Source organism: Pseudorca crassidens, chromosome 5 (genome assembly GCF_039906515.1).
Source record: "Pseudorca crassidens isolate mPseCra1 chromosome 5, mPseCra1.hap1, whole genome shotgun sequence".
Classification (NCBI taxonomy): domain Eukaryota; kingdom Metazoa; phylum Chordata; class Mammalia; order Artiodactyla; family Delphinidae; genus Pseudorca; species Pseudorca crassidens.
The window spans coordinates 56050073-56067429 of NC_090300.1; the positions used below are offsets into that span (position 1 = coordinate 56050073).

At 40.3% G+C, this 17357-nt stretch overlaps 1 protein-coding gene across 1 annotated transcript in view; it reads right to left on the reverse strand.

Moving 5' to 3' along the window:
- The window catches only part of SPATA16 (spermatogenesis associated 16), a 222107-nt gene that overhangs the window by 21876 nt on the left and 182874 nt on the right, over nt 1–17357 (reverse strand). The window contains exons 8-9 of the mRNA XM_067737145.1: nt 12642–12806; nt 9885–9968 (exon numbers count right to left, since the gene is read on the reverse strand). Coding sequence (XP_067593246.1) covers nt 9885–9968; nt 12642–12806 — 249 coding nt within the window. The remainder of the gene's footprint in view (nt 1–9884; nt 9969–12641; nt 12807–17357) is intronic.

Sequence of the window (17357 nt, forward strand, 5' to 3'; positions counted from 1 at the left end):
CTCACTTTCAATACAGAATGAGAAGATGTCCTATTGTTCATTTAGCTACCAAGTGGTATAAGCTGATATTTTGTTATTCTCTAGAATTATAAAGGATTGCAAAACTTAATGTGTAAAATACATGCAGTAAGTGCTGGGCTGCCAAGCAAAAGAGATATTAGGTAATTTAGAGAAAGTCACTTTCAGAATGAACAGCAAACTCTTCAGTTCAAAATGAAATTGAGATATATGCTCCCCTCCCTTGCCCCAGAATATTTCACTGAACTTCTGAAAGATTCATTTTGAAAAGCCTTTACAGAGAGACAAACACTGATAGGTTTGGAGTCATCTGAGCATTTCCAATTTCTGTTTTAGTCACCTCCCTATATTATTAGCTCCCTAGTAGGACAGGCAGGGAGGGGTTCCTGGAAGTGGAGGAGTAAACAGTGTGCTGTCCAGTCCTGGCCACAAGGCCTCTGTGCTGTGAGGTAAGGTGTGGAGGGGTTACAGCTTCTGAAATTATGTTTTCATTGAGATCCTGGTGCATTTCAAAATACTTATTCAGATAGCTCACCAGAAAGTGACCCTTGGAGCAACAGTAAATATATTACAGGAAAAACGAGACTTGCAAGCTGTTTTCTTGGGGTGCTGATGTTGCAGGAAGAAGGAAAATGGTGACCTATCAAAGCACCCTAAACAGATATGTCTATAAAGGGAGAGGTGGTGAAGGAGGACAGTAAGAGTAGCATGATCCAGGGGATAGCGGGTGCCAGGGTTCAGATTTGGTCAGGCAGCTGCTGTAAAACAGTCTGGGTAAGTCGCCAGCTGGGTCTGTGAGCTGTGATCTAGAGAAGAACAGATGCCTGCAATGCTCCTATCCCACTCACTGCTGAAAAGCTGACTCAAAGATCCTCTCTTTGGTTGTCTTACAGAAACTGAGCTTGGGTCAGGCAATGTTCTTTGTGCCATTGACTTTTAGTAGCTGCATTTGCTTTACTGTAAGTGTTCTAGCTAATGACTAGGAACAGAGACTTTGACCCAAACAAACCTGATTCAAAACCAAATACTGTCCCTAACAAATGTAGGCTTGTTTCCTTGTTAATTCTATGAAGCTCTTTTCCTCATCTTTCAAAGGAGAGATAATGACATATCTCTCATAGGATTGTTGCAGTCATTAAATGTGATAATTAAAAAAATTTTTTTTGAAATTAATTTTTGGCTGCATTGGGTACTCATTGCTGCACACGGGCTCCCTCTAGTTGTGGCGAGCAGGGGCTATTCGGTGTGGTGCACAGACTTCTCATTGCAGGGGGGCCCCTCCTGTTGCAGAGCACGGGGCTCTAGGTGCGTGGGCTTCAGTAGTTGTGGCACACGGGCTCAGTAGTTGTGACTCGTGGACTCTAGAGCACAGGCTCAGCAGCTGTGGCGCACAGGCTCAGTTGCTCTGCGGCATGTGGGATCCTCCCGGACCAGGGCTCGAACCCGTGTCCCCTGCATTGGCAGGTGGACTCTCAGCCACTGCGCCACCAGGGAAGTCTCTGTGATAACTTCTTGAAGTGCTTGGCATATACTAAGAGATCAGTAGTCATCACTGATGATATTTGTCATCACATTATTAATTGTTTATCACATTAACTTAATTATTTACCTGAAATAAATTTTTCTATAGCATGTTTCCATTGTGATAGTTATTCAAAAGCAAACTTCAGACTAACAGAGTTTGATAATTTGTTGGATATCACAGTATTTTATTAAGTATATGAGCACCTAATAAATGGCTGATTAGTTTTGTCTGCCCCTTGATAGCTCCTGGTAAAAAGACACAGCTCCTGGATTCATGCTCCCTAGTTGAGGGCCATGCTAGATCCGACTCCTGCACAGAAATGCTTCCGCTGCAGAAATTTCCTGCCAAATCATCAAAGTTTTAGAATAATTTCAGCCAACAAAGTATATAAAAGAGGTACTCCCAGTTTTGGAGGAGAGGCCCAGTACAGGTGGAAAGTGAGTAATTAGCAAACGCAGCTGTTGAAAATGGTTAACAAATTAACCACATATTTTTTTCCTTTAAGTCAGAGGAGAAAGATATTGTTTGGTTTAAATGGTGATTGAAATTCAGCATCTGTTTGGAGTGTTGCACAGTGGCCATGGCCAAAACCAAGGCTCTTGGCTTTCTCCGCTCGCCAGGCTAGACGTGGCTTTGCTGTCCATGTGAGGATGAGGTCCTCCCTCCGGGTCTGACAGCCCCAGGGCTCAGCCTCTGACCTCAGTCAGGAGGATCTGCCAGGGCTTTGGCCGGTGGCTCCTCCACTACGATTGCCGACTTAGAAGCCTACTGGCACAGACTCATTCGTCCCTGGAACCTCAGTGGTTTATCCCGGCACCTGTCCTCTTAGCCCCTTGGGCCTTGCTTCCCTGCCCCTTCCCCTCAGCCTGGTCAGCAACAAGAGCACTTTGGTTTCTGTGCACGATGATCTGCACTATGCCACGGACGGAACTGCTTAGCAGTGCTCGGAGCACACGCTCTAAAGGAATTTGGGGATATGCTAACGAGGAAACCCATAACCAGAAGCTGAGAAGATTCACAATCAAATTGCAATAAATCTGTGGAGACTCCTTAAAGAACAAGACACACAGGAAAAGCCTGATTGCTGGACAAACTGCTTTGCAGATGAGTGGTGCGGTTGCTGAATCTTTGAAAAGACAGCAGCACTGTCAGAGACACAACTGCAGTCCCCAGCCGCATATTAGTCAGCCCAGATGACTGGCTGATGAATGATAGTGCCACATGGGCAATCTCTCTCAGCGGAGCTCCTGGAAGGACTCAGGTTTGAATGCTGATGTGGAAAGTAAATAAAATGTTCCAATTTGTTCTTTCGTCTTCAACCAACTGCCCCAGCCCATCTCTGAATTTGCACTCTCCGCTTCTTGCTCTGCCTATGTCAACAGCCTTGCACAGAACAGAGTTGTTAAGTGACATACAATTCTATCCCATTTTTATCTTAAAAGACCAAATTACTATATCAATGAATGTCATTCCTGTATGACAGTGAAGATGAGTATGATTTATAAGTTAAGATTTCAAGAGATAAAGGAACCCCCAAAGCTAAATCATTTTGAATAAGTTCATATGGATGGTTTAAAGATCTCTACCTTAACTCCATTCACTGGACTCATTAAGGATTATGATGTACTGTGTTATATTTTAATATTTGAAGAAATTGTAAGGTAGCGTTTCTTCTCATGAAAATTCATAGGATAATGATTAGATGCTGAAGTATTTCTCTCACTACTTGTAAAGTAACAAAGTTTTATTTCTCTTTATTTAGTCTCAAATCAGAGATCTAGAGGCGGATCAGAATAAGACAATATTTTATGTCATCCCAGATTAAATTCTGATCTTTGCAGTGTGAAATTTAGACTTTGTAAATTAAGAGCCAGCAGCTTTGTCTTCTGAGTTGTAGACAGTGTTGCTTAAATGTTTCTCTAAACTGAGTCTCTGGTGAGAAGAAATAAGAATGTTCCAACTTAACAGTTGGCACGTTTTTTTAAAAGACTCCTTTTTCTAAAGATTCCTTTTTCTATTTCTCTTCAGGCTTAGTTCATAATGGGCCTTAGGATTCAATGCTAAGTAACACAGAATCATAGGCTCTGTAGGTGGTAAGGGTACGAACACACTGTATTTCTCAGTAGGCTGTGACTTGCCCAAGGTCCCACAAGTGGGAGCTGAATTCATGGTCAAGATTTTGTAGATGGAGGCTCTGCATTCTTTCTGGTTAGAGATGGAAAACTAAGGTACAGAGGAGGAGGATCCTATATGGGCAGATCATAGACTAAATCGAAAATTCCTTAGTGACTTCTTTGGCTCAGATTGAAAGAACTTTATTTTGGGAATTGAAGACAGACACACTGGGCTAGTTTATGGCCAGATTCCACTTTGATTGGAGGCCATCATAATTCCCCGTCTGGCTTCACACCTGAACGCTCAGCCATATATAAAAATGGTGGTCAGTTGGGCTTTTTCAGGTTGCACAAAGCTTGGGCTTCTATCAAGAAAGAGATTAGGCTTTAAGGCCAGATCAAGTCCTGGTTCTACCACTTACTGGCTATGTGACTTTAGGAAAACTGGTAAACTTCTCTGTTTAATAAATTATACCTTTTACCTTATGTGAGGGTTAGTGAGTTGCTGTATGTAAAGTGAATAGGAGAGTGTTGACCCATATCAAGAGCTCAGTAAACATGAACTCTTCTTGCATTTTGATGATCTGGCTTTCAAAAGACCCATTTATTCAGAGCTGGGAGGGGATTTTGAATCTTCTAGCTCAATATCTTTATTTTTACAGATGAAAAAACTGAGGCCTAGAGAAAGGATGTGGCTTCTGAGCTAATTTGTGACAGACCCAGTCTTTGAATCGCTAGTTCAGAGTGCTTTTCACTGTACTAGCCTCCCTGTAAATAAGTCTTTGTTCTTCTTATGGATAGAAGACAGAATCAGACCACTTCTCATATCCACTGCCACTATCTAGGTTCAAGGTTCAAGCCACGCAACCTTGGGTTCCAGCCATCGTTATTACTCTCTGGTATCATTGCAGTAACCTCCTAACTGGTCTTCCTGATTCCACCATTGCCCCCTTCCATGTCTTCTCACCTCAGCAGCTTAGAGTGTTTTTTGTTTTTCTGTTTGACAAAACATTACCTCCTCTGCTCTCTCACTTCATCTCGTATTACTCGTGTCATTCTACTCCAGTCACCTTGCCCTCCTTGCAGATCCTTGTATGTACCAGGCACCCTCCAGTCTCAAGGTTTTGAGTTTGCTGTTTCCTTTACTTGGAGTGCTTCTCACCAGATATTTGCATGGTTTGCATTTCTTTCAGATATTTGTTCAGTTATCACCTTGGTGAATCCTGCCCTGAGTATTCTATTGCAGTTGCAGTCATCTTGTACTTTCCATTTTCCTTTCCAGCTTTCTCCAGCCATGGCATTTATTACTTATATTCCATATTTCTTGAGGTAGTTTATTGCCTACTTTTCTCTAGCAGAATGCACACATCATGAGGGCACTGCTTTTTCATTGCTGTATCTCCAGCATCTAGGACAGTGTCTGCCCCAATCACTGAATGCAGGAATGAGCAGTGTGCCTACAGGACCTGTGGGATATTCAGAGGGGTGTGTTTTCTCAGGTATTTTTGTTACAGACTAAAACTAAGCAAAGTGTGATTTATTTAAAGAGTTCTGTCATGGCATGGGACTTTCCAACACAAGAAAATTTACCCTTTTTTTTGGACACAATCTGCTTATTTTTGTATTTGCACAGCTAAACCAACATACATATATCTTTCTGGAATTAATTACTGGAAAGCCAATACTCTGTAAAGCCATACAAAAACAAGAGCCACTTTCCTAAAACTCTATAAAGAATACACAGTATTTTAGTTCTGGTGAATCAGGAAAAAAGCCCAGAATTTTCTCATTCTTTCTCTTTCCGGGTTCTTAGAGAAATCTCAAAGATAACAAAATATAGACAGGAGGTCAGCCCTCACGAATCAGGCTTCATCTTGACAGTCTTTTTATAGACCTGTAACGAAGTGGAGCCCTGAAAATTGTGTTAGGTAATGGGGATTCTGACAGACCCTTTAACTCCGTGGAACTAGGAGGTGCTGCTGTAATTCTGCTTCAGATGAAAATTTCAAGTGTTTTCATTAGGTACAACAGCTGTTTCTATTACAGATAACAGATCTCAGAGGTGGTGATGCTGATATCAACTTCTAGTGGGCTCAGAACACAGTGTAGCTTGTACAATTAGCTTTTTTAAAAATTATTTTTTTTTTCCTGCACACGCAGATGAACTCTGTAGCAGTAAAAGGAAATTACTTACTTGCTACCGGAATCGTCTGAAAGTGATAGGATCATGCTCTGTAGAGTCACACGGACCAAATTAAAAGCCCTGGGGAAAAATTTGGCACCGCGTTCCTTCCCATTCACATCTTCCTAAAGACCTCTCAGGAGCTTCCATTTAGAAAGCTAAGGGCTTTTAATTTGGAAAGATTGGCTGCTCACCAGTAAGTCTTTCTAGATACCCAGTGGTTGGGTTGAGTGGCTCTGATGTGTTCCAGTCTCAGAGGCCTTGACTTGACTATTCTCCTGACTCCTGCTTGCTTGCAGGTATGTTTTCCAGCCCGGGGCCCTGACCCATGGCTCTACTGCTAAAGCTTATCTCCAAGATGGATGCTATCATTTCATTCTTTCCACAAATGCACATATCACTCCTCCTTGCAGAATTGGAATCTGTTTCTCCAATCCCCTGATTCTGGGCTGGCCTGTGACTGCTTTGACCGATAGAATAGGGTGGCAGTTGCTATGCCAGTTCTGGGCCTAGCCTTTTAGAGACTGGTGGTTTTTAAATACTTCCCTTTCTCTCGAGATACTTCCTCTTGGAACCCAGCTATTGTGCTGTTTAAAGCCTAATTCACGTGGAGAAGCCACATTTAGGCACTCCACTCAGTGTCTCAGGTGACTAGTATCAGCTGTCACCACATGTGTGAGCCATCTTGGAGTCCAGTCCATTTTAGCCTTCAGGTGACTCCTCCAGTCCCAGGCACAGAAGCCACGAGATTGAACTGCATGAGAGACACTGAGCAAGAACCACCTGGCTAAGTCTAGTCAACACATAGAACTGTGAGAGAGAACGTTGTCGTTCTAAACCACTATATTTGGAATGATTTTTAACACAGCCATAGATAACTGCAGTAAGGGCAAAGCGGGAAGCTGTGGGCTAAATGCTCCTATGAATGTGGGCATCAGAACACTAGTGTAGGGTGAGGTGAAACTGGTGGTTGTCTACAAGATGCAGACAGGTATAGACGCATGTCAATCACTTTTCCACCTGTTTGGCTAGTCCTTGGAATTTCATAATTGGACTATTCTGTTCTCTCTTGGATTTGCAACTATAAATATTTACTGTACAAATGCAAATATTTCTGGGAGGGATAATGCTTTAAAGCAGGGTATAAGGGTACAGCAGACTTTTTGTGTAGGGTCAGATAGTAGATATTTTAGGCTTCGTGAGTTATATGGTCTTTGTGGCAACTACTCAACTTGGACAAGGTGACATAGATGATACTTAAGTGAATGGCATGGCTGTGTGCAGTAAACTCTATTTACAAAAATAAGTGGTTGGTTGGTTTTGACCTGTGAACTGTAGTTTGCTACCCCCTGTGCTAAACAATTATTTCTATAGTCAGCAGAAATATTTAATTATATCACTTGACTCTCATGAGCATTGGATTTCGTTTAGCTCTAGCTCCAGTTCGTCTTGCCATTCCTTCTTAGTCTCCTCCTAAATTTGAAATGTGCTCCCCAAACCTCTCTTCTTCTTATACGCTCTTTCTCTGCCATGTCATCCACTCAAATGATTTCAGTTACCACCAATTTGCCAATGACTTAGAAAACTCTATCTCTATTCAATTTTCTATTCAGATCTCCAGACTCCTGTACTTCACCTTGGATATCTTGCCGGCACCCTAAGTTCAGTGCACTTTTGGCCTAGTTATTAGCCTATTGTCTCTTAACTCCAAACCCACCCTTCTGTAATTAGCTCCTTGATGCTGGGACTGGAACTCTGGAAACCCCATTTCTGTTTTGCCAGCTCTTTGTCTCCATCAGTAGGGGTCGATAGAGGGACACTGTAAAACCCAAGGAGAAAGGAGGGACTTGCTGCTTCCTGGTTATTTGCTGCAGACTTACTGTCTGCTTGGAGTTCCCGTGAGCATCTATTCAGCAAAGTTTCTTTGCTCCAGAAACATACATTCTTTTCTGTAGTAGCAGTGGAATTTGGTTTTTCCAAAAGTTGCCAGATTACCCCCATTAAAACTGCCTTCTTTCACTCCCCATCAGCACTAGTGAGTTAGTGCCCATTCCTCAGAAGTCTTAAGTCTCAGCCCTTCACGACCCCTCCTCCAAGTTCAGGGACACTAGCACCAGCTAAATAGCACCTCCTAGTAGGAGATCTGAGTTTTGGCCCAGCCAGGTCCCTGCTCCAAGTTTCTAAGTTTTAGTAATTGCAACCTCTTCTCTTTGATTCTCCAGCCCTAGGGGGTGGTAGCTGTTTCCTTTTATTGCTTCCTTGGTAATGAATTATTGTTTTCCTTTTCAGTTACCTATTTCATACACAGTTAACCATTCTGTATATGAAGTTCCCTTTCAAATACCTGGTGTGGTTTCTGTGGACTCTGAAAGAGTTTATGTTCTCAGCCCAAAGCTGCTTCATTGAAGTATTTCCTTCCTTTGCACCAGCGAACCTCTTCCTATTCCCTGCCTAGTGGCTCAAGCCCAATGTCTGGGCATCATTCTAACCTTGTCTTTTTTCTAAACTCCCATATGCAATCAGTGAATAAGGCCTGTATATTTGCTTCCTGAATATTTCTTACATCTGTCTGCTTCTCTCCATCTCTGTGCCCACCACTGTACATCAAGTCGCCTCCTTATAACTGACCTCCCCAAATTTCTGTAGCCCCGATCTGTTTTCCCACAACAGCCCTAGCGATGTCTCAAAAATATTTATCAGATAAATATTAATACTTCCCCAAATATAGTTTTTAGGACCAAATCCTTAAAAAACCCTTAACGTAATTTTTAAGACCTTCTGTGATTTGACTTCTTCTGCCTCTGCACTTCATTTTGAAATACGTTCCTCGTTCCTTTGTCAGTTTTTGAATTTGCCATGCTTTCTTAGCATTCTTGGTACAAACTTATTCCTCTGTGTAGAAATCTCCCTTTTCATCTGGATAACTACTACTGTCCTTTAAATGTTTTATAAGTATCACTTTCTCAGAGGTGGATTCTCTGATCTCTCACACCAGATTATATTCCTGTCTTTGTTCCCACAGATCATTGAACATCCACTTTTTAAATATAATAGTAAACTTATAAGTAGCTGTTTAATAACTGTCTTCTTTCCTAGATGGGTAGGTCCATATAGGCAGGGGCTGTGTTTGTCTTGTCTAGCACAATATCCTTAACATACAGTGTTCTTTCAGGCACAGTAGATATCCAACCAATATTTGCTGAGCTCAGTTGATTTCTGTTCTATGCATTTATCATAGGGCCTCTGAATTGATTACAGAAGACACACATTTCTGCAGATGCATTGGAATCCCTCATGGCTGACTTCACCTCTTAAACTGAAGGCTTCTTTGGTTTGCTCTTCTCACATCTCCTGGCACCAGTTCTCCCTTTGTGGGTTCTTACCGTGATTGGAGGAGACTGAGTGGGGAGTAGATTGACCAGAATTTATCACCTTTAGCTGGACTGGAGACCCAACACTACTTACTCCTTCCTGCATTGCCAGAGGGGCCCGTGGTATCACACAAGTCTCCCGAGTAGCTGGGGCCAGGTGCATCTCAGTGCTTGTTTTGTATAACTCAGGTAACCAATGAAGGGATGTTCTACTTCTAACAACCCGTCTGTTACTCCTTCACCCCAAACATCAATGTGCTAGTTCATTTGTAGTTCCCTGAAAGGTAGCCATTATTCCTCAAGTGGCCATTATGGGAGAAAGGGTTGGGGAGCAAACTAAAACATTGATGAAAGGGCTTTAAAAATATCTATAATAACCAATAATGAAGGAGCAGATAACGAAAATACAATATGAAAATGAGCGTGATAAGAGACCCATAAAAGCATATGACCACAGTCAGAAAAGCAGCAGACCTTAGGAAACAGATTAAATAAATCCATTTTTGATTTTGGCTACACTTCCAGGGAGAGAGCTGCATTTATTTTAAAAAGAAAACAACCAATAAAGCAACCCCAGGAGTTTCCTTTTCTTTTTATCTTTTAAACAGATTTGACCCAAGATGGACATTTTCTTTGAGAATAATATGTCTTTTTCCTTCAGCTGAAAGTTTTACCTTTTGAATTGTATTCCACACACGTTCTTTATCGTTTCTTCTTCCTTCAAGGGTGTCCATAGCATCTGCCATTAGTGACTGCAGCTGTGGCACCAAGATAAAAATTATCAGGGTGGAATTCACACAGAAATAACTTCTCTAAATACACAGATTAAAACCTAATTAAAAAATCATTTGTACGCTGATGATTTTATTACTCAACTTTCCGACAATGAACACTGCCACCTCATCTCTGCTTCAGTCATTACCAAGTATTATTGCAGATATAAAATACTGAAACAATGGAAAGATGCTTGAAAATTTGTAGAAAACATATAGATTTTAATGTAGTAAGTGTTGATGTTTTGTAAAAACGGATTTGGGTTGTAAAGAATGAAGGCGGTAGTTAATTCTCTCAGGGAATGGCATGTAGTACATGAACACATTTTAATATTTTCTCCTGAGGCTAATGTATCATAATTCTAGGCATCATGCAAAAGCTCACCAGAGGACCATACTAAAATTGTGTTGTTTTATTGCCTCTTAAAGGATCTAGCTCATTTATGTTCTTTTACTATGCTTTTCTTTTCTAAAATTTCAAAATAACCAGGATTACTTTTTAAGGTTCCATTTCAAAGGCAAGTTTAAAACATTCTCTCCTTTGCCCCGAACTGCCATATTCCATTTTAAAATAATCCTATACACACACTTTATATGTGGCTGCAAAGTAATGAGGCCACATGAAGCCATGTGATATTCAAAGCTAAAAAAGAAAGTTCTCTGAAAATGAACATATACCAGCTCAGTTCACCATGGCGTCAAACATTATGAACCCTTAGATAATCTTTCTGTTCTTTAGATATTGCAGAGCTTAAGCAGGAGGGTAGAGAGTTGAGCCACTCAGAACTCTTCTACTGAGTAGTCACTGTTTATATAGCATCATAAAAGGTGTTTCGAGGATTTGTATCTAGGTTAACCTATGCTTGGAAGCTGGAAAGTAAAATCTGTTACTTAAGGGGATGAACCCTGGCAAGAGACATGATTTTTAAATATTTGGCTTGCACATATACATCCTATACATTTACTTTTTTTCTAGTAGGTATATAAATTATGAAAATATCCCATGAAATCCTGTTTTCCAAGGTTTCGGGTAGTGGAATGTTGCACTAACACATTAGTTAGTGGTGTTAATAATGCTAGTTTTGTGCTCTTTGTGTATATTTAGAAATGTAAGTATTTCCAGGAAAAAGAAGACTGCAGATGTGTGGTTAAGAAGACCTAAGTGCAGAAAACTCCCTTGTATTTTTCATTTAAATCTTGAATGTGCTTTTCAGGAAGACAGGATCAACATTGTGCCAGCTTCTTAAATTAACATTTTCTTCGCTTTCTTTTATCTCAGAGGAGCATTAATCATCTAAAATTGGCTATAATATGCACTTTGAAAGCTCCACACTTACTGCACTCCTGAATGCCTTACGAATGGTAGGATAAACACTTAGCCTTTTAGAAGGTGTTCTGTGCACATAACCATACAGGTTTAGAAAGTATTATTGCCAGTTTTGACTTAGTAAATTCTTGACTAATAGACTTTTTTTCTCATAGTTTTAATGTTTAGTATGTGGAGTTTTATTATTTTATTATATAAAATATTTTATTATTTATTATATAAAATATTTATTATATAAAACTACTCGGTTTTATATGCTTACTTTGAATATCAGTATTTATTTAATATACTTTTAACAGGTTCAGATGAACATTATAAATGTTGGCGGTTCATTTCTTGATTAATTTGTAACAATTTTAAAAGCTCAAAGAGGGAGGGTTCCTTTAGTTATCTGAAAATTACAGGTGATAAGTTTGGGTTGTTCTCATCCTTGCTATGTGAATTCAATTCAGGTCTATAATTAGTTTTCGCTACATTCAATTAGAGCCTCAAAGAGCCCTTCCCAGCAACACATTAGGAGCTTTATATGGAGTGAATTTTACCTTTCCTTGAATGGCCATCGCACTGATTAATAATTGTTTTTCAAACGAGGTGCTATTGTTTCTAATATAAATTATGGTTATAATATACACACCTGTTTGGAGATTTGTTCTATAAGATATTTCTTGAACTAGTTTTTGACAGGCTCTGTGTTTTCTGAGTTAACTGGTCAATTCAGTTAAAAAAAGAAAAAACACCCCACCATTTGACTACATTTTCTCCTCAAGACACCTCTCTTAACTAAATGGACATATGTGTGCGAGTGTTGGCACTGCCAGCATATATGTGACATTAGAAGTAAATAAGAAAATTCTATGGATGATTTTGTAGGGTCAGTTTTCTATCCAGCAATTACTGTTTTTTCCTCTTCCTTTTCCATTGAAGAGAATCCTGTATTAACATATCTTGGAGTTAAGAAACAATGTATTAAAATTTCACTTTACTTGAAACAAAAAAGCCTGACTCAAAATATGAATAATCAGCTCTCTTCCATATTTTCATACATTACAAAGGTCTTGCTATTAAAAAAAAAAAGCTAGTTAGGGTGGGCAAATAAAACACACACACACACACACACACACACACTCTCTCTCCCTCTCTCTCTCTCTCTCTCTCTCTCTCTCTCTCTCTCTCTCTTCTACATTTTCCAGTTTCTTCATTAGAATGCTTCATGAGGGTTGGGGAGTTTGCCCTCGGACTGCATTTATTGTCACATTCTTTTTCAGACCATATCACTCTTTTATTGGCTCAGGGCTTGTGAAAGCCTTAAACAAAGAAAAACAAATGCGTACCAATTCCGCCTCCTGTTGACTGATATCCTGTAGGTAGGGAATGGTTGCTAGCTCGGCCATTGCTTGATTGATCACCTGGGACTGCTCCTTTACTCTCTGCAGCCGGCTGAGGAGGCTGGCATATTGCAACTTCTCCATCACACCTGAGCACGCACGAAGACTCCCCTAGTCTCCCAGTAGAAGGAAATGTTTTAGAACAAAACCACAGAAATAACCTCTCCCCGGGGATTGAAGTCAGGTCAGCTAAATAATAACATATTTAGCTCCCCTGAAGTAATGGTATCTAGTGCAAATAAATGTTTTCTTCTATTATTTTAGAGAATTGTCTGTACCCTTCCTTCAAACAGATGAATGTGTTGATATATAAAAGGGAACGCTTGGCAGGACTGTTGAGAAGGATTTGCGGGTGGCCCTGCCTAAGGAATCTGGGATGAGGGGAAAAGAAGGACTGAAGTTGAACCTGAGCTCCACTCTCCCAGTGGGGATCCCACAGAGCTGTGTCCATTGAGCGGGGGTGATTTTATCTATGTCACCAAGGCATCATAAGACTTAAGAGTTGCCCACTGTCTTGTTTATACAAAGGAAGACTTCTTATGCAAGTTGAATCCTGAAAAATGTTATGCAAGTGGATTTCTGTCTAGCCCAGTGGCTTACATTAAACCTCCAGCTGTGCTTTTATCTTTAGCTCTCATTGGATGGCCATGGACTCTGGCTCCTCTCCTTGTGGCATTTTAGTGATTTATTCTGGGTCCTAGGACCATTCCAGCAACTGACATGATCCATCTTGAAATAGACTGTTGTGCACTTGTAAGGAACACAAACCTCCATGAATCTACTGGTATTTTGGGCTTTCTTAAAATGGGGCACACTTATAATTAAGGTGGCCTACCTCTGTGTTTGCTACTGCCAGCCACAGAGAGGACATGTTACCTTCTCTAAAAAGTTTAATACAAATTGTACTGCTTGATAGGTGACACAAAGTTCATCGTAAAATTCTCACGTTTCTGTTTCGGAAAAAGTACGTCTGACATAAGGGGGCATCTAAGGGTTCCTGTCATGTTTGGAGGGTGATGAGAAATGGGAAGTCACAGGAGGATTTAGCTTGGTGATGACATTCTGAATCTTGGTGCTTAGAAATGGAAACCTGGATGGGCGGCAGGGGAGTGGAGGTTTCCTCTTTGACCACCTGCACCTGAATTACTAGGCTTGTTGGTTAACTAGGAAGAGTCCTGGACCTTACTCAGTGAATCACAATCTCTTGATATGTGGCCCTAGAAATATGAATTTTAGCTATACAAAAATTCAGATATTCAAATATCTCAAACAGAAGTTGGAGAATAAACTACTACCTGAAAGCTTAGTATCTGAACAAGGACTATTTGAGTTTGTGCATACTTATAAAACAGATTTTCTCCCAGAAACTAGAGAAGGCAGACGTGACTTTTCCTTCTTAAAATATTCTCTTCTAAGGAGAAAAATTATTAGAAACTAGCATTACTAAAGAGCATCGAAATTTTAACTTGAATTTAGAAGGCAGTCCTTTCTGAAATGTCATACACATACCTTGACTGACACCAACCTCTAGAATTTGGCGCTTTCCTGGAATCTTGGTAATAAAGAAAGGTTGAGCACTGTTGCACTGTATTTGCTGTATTTCTTCCTAACATCTCTTTCTGCCATTTGACTAATGTCTCTTTATCCCTGCTAATTTGTTCTTTCCAATTAATCATTTATCTGAAAACCTATAAACCTATAGGAGCAATGACTGGAAACTGTGGATTTGAGATCCCTTCTCTGAATTGAAGAAATAGCCAACCTACCCACAGAGTTTAAACATGTAGCTAAACAATGGATACTGTCAAATAGAGGAAAGCAAGTTGCAGGAGAAACAGTTTTCTTTCCCAAGAAAAATTACTTTCTTTGTCCTTCTTTAAAATAAACAGTGGGGCTGGTTGTAGGAAAGTGGTATAGTGACTCAACTCCAAAGTGCAGAAACAACTGTGGCCTGCTTGGAAACATAATCTATCAGTGTAATTTTCCAAAACATCAGGACAATAAAAATAGTGGAAGGCAGTGGTGCTTTGTTAGCTGGATTGTTGGATGCATAGCAAAACAGGAAGTGCTCCTTATGGATAGGACACTAGGGAAAGGATACAGTTGACTGCTAATGGTCCTCCCCCTACCCGCCCTCCCACAAGCCAAATGCAGTTTTGGTCATCAGGAAACTACAGATTAATATTTTACCTATGCAAGGTTGGGGCTTCTGAGAGATAAAGTGAAAAAGAAATAAAAATTAATAAATGCCAGCAGGAATGCTTTAATGCTGTTGCTTTAAGAAAATCAAGGAAATAATGAAAAATGAAGGAATTAACTCACATTTAATGCTAACAAGGGCTAAATCTAAAAGGAAGTAGCCCTCTCAATGAGACTTCAGAAGTGACCAGAGAGCTCCTTAGCTGCTGGAGAGAGTGTAATGAAGTGGCCACACAGGTACAGTGAAGGTTAGGTAAATAGCAAGTTCAGATGAAAGCTTCAGCCAGACAATTGTCTAGATTTAATAGCAGGTGTGGATGAATGTTTGGAACGTAAGTGGCACAGCATAATATTGCTGAAAAGCAGAGCCCAAGTATTGGGAATGTACTTCCATTTGCCATAACATATAGAAACATTAAATGCAAAGAAAAGGGGTAAGAAACACATATTATTGTTCATTTCCAATGTGCACATATAAACAATTTTTGTGCTTCACTTGGAGGAAATTACAAGTAAAATTAACAAGGTATTCAAAACCTGGTTAGTTAGGTCATTTTTTGGCAAGTCAGCCTGTGAAGGAAGCTTCATGCCTGGCAAGAGATTTTATTATTTTAACTCTTCAACATCCCAGGAAGCACAGTACATAAGGTGCAAACTGACAGCAGCCTGTAAAGTTAATACATGGAAAAGCACAGCAGCATTCAGTGGCACGTGAAATAATTAGTACAAAGAACCATAGAAGAAAAAATACCATTAGAGCAGAGCTACTGGTTGAATGGGGTTGATGTTCAGTGAGATTAAAAGACACCAGATAGGAAGGTGGGAGAATATTTTAGACAATAACTCTGAAAATGCCAGAATCATTCTTGTCACACAGCCATGGGCTGTGTGCCTAACAAAGGAATCTATAAAGGTGAGGAAACTGGTGTCAGAGTGTAAGGAGAATTATTTTCTGAGAGAAGCATTATACCAGGAATGTCTTTGTCTCCTTCACCAACTCTTTCTACCACCTCATAGCAAGAGGTGAAAATTCATGTTCCCTGACAAGCCCTACTGTGGGCAGTAGATCTACTCCATGGCTAGAGATGACACCTCTAATCCTGCCTTTGTGAGGAGATCTGAGTGCATCAGTGATCTAAGGAAAAGAATTCAAGATCCACAGGACACTTGCACAGTCTTCATTTTAGAAGAGTATGTAATTTCAAAGTATACAGCATTTATAAAGAAAAAGAAGGGTCTATAAAACAGTCCTTTTGTCATAGCAAATGAAAACCAATACAATTAGTTAAAACTCTAAAAATTCTTAATACTTTACAAAGTGCTTCAATGTGGATTATATACTTTTGGTCTCACAACTCTGGGAGGTGAGCATGGCAGATAACAGCTTATTTTATAAATGAGAAAAAAACAGCTCAGAGGTTAAGTGATATCCTAGGGTTACACAGCCAGAGCACAGCCTTGGACGAAAGTCTTCATCCACAGGTGTCACAAGCTAGGGTCACAGCTAATAAGGACAATGCAATGCTTACTCAAGTGGATGGCATTTGACATCTGACAAAAAAAAAAAAAAAAAAAAAAACCACCTCAGGGGATCCTAAAAACACTGTTGAGGGATTCTTGGGTTACAATTAATTGTACCATGTAGGAATAATTTCTGCTCACCAACTCATTTCTTGCTTCATTAGCTAGGTTACCTTTGCAGCCAATTTTATTCAGTCCTGCTTTATGAAGCTGTGGTTGGACATATAATGAGAAACCTACAGGCCAATATTTGGATATTCTTGTGGTCTCTGGGTACCTGTGGGCTCACTTGCATCAATTTCATTCAAGCTCTTTGAGACAGTCTTCCAAAAACTATTTCCCATAGATGCAAACATAAGAAAGTTGATGAAATCCCTCACACTTAACAAAGTGGTGCTGACTCATTCTAAAGAAGACTGAGTCATTCATTAGATGCTAAGAATCTTATTCATTATGGTTTTCAAGTCTGCTTTATGGACACATAGAGATTCATGCATATACACATTTCTAAGTGGCCACAATGCCCTTTGAAACGTGAGAAGAAAATGTGTTAGAAGCATTTAAAAAGTGCATGATGCCTAGATTGGCCTAACCTGCATTCACAGCACACTGGGAGATCTGAGCTGGCAACAGATGATGATGTGGCGGGTATCTGACAAGTAGCAAGGCACGGCGGGCATCGCCCCAAAGAGCCGGGGCACAGACAGATTACCTCCCCAACATCCAGCACGCTGGCACTGCAAGGCTAACCATGTGCAGATGAGGTGAAGTAATACTATATGGTGATGGTTCTTGCTAGCAAGGCTTCCACTGCTTGCAAGAGCCTGATGATGACAGGGATGAGGGGTGTGTGTGTGTATGTGTCTCTAATTAGGATGGGGTGGTTGGTGAGGGTGTGTGTGTGTGTCTGGAAGAGGTTGTGAATTGGAGAACAGGACCCAA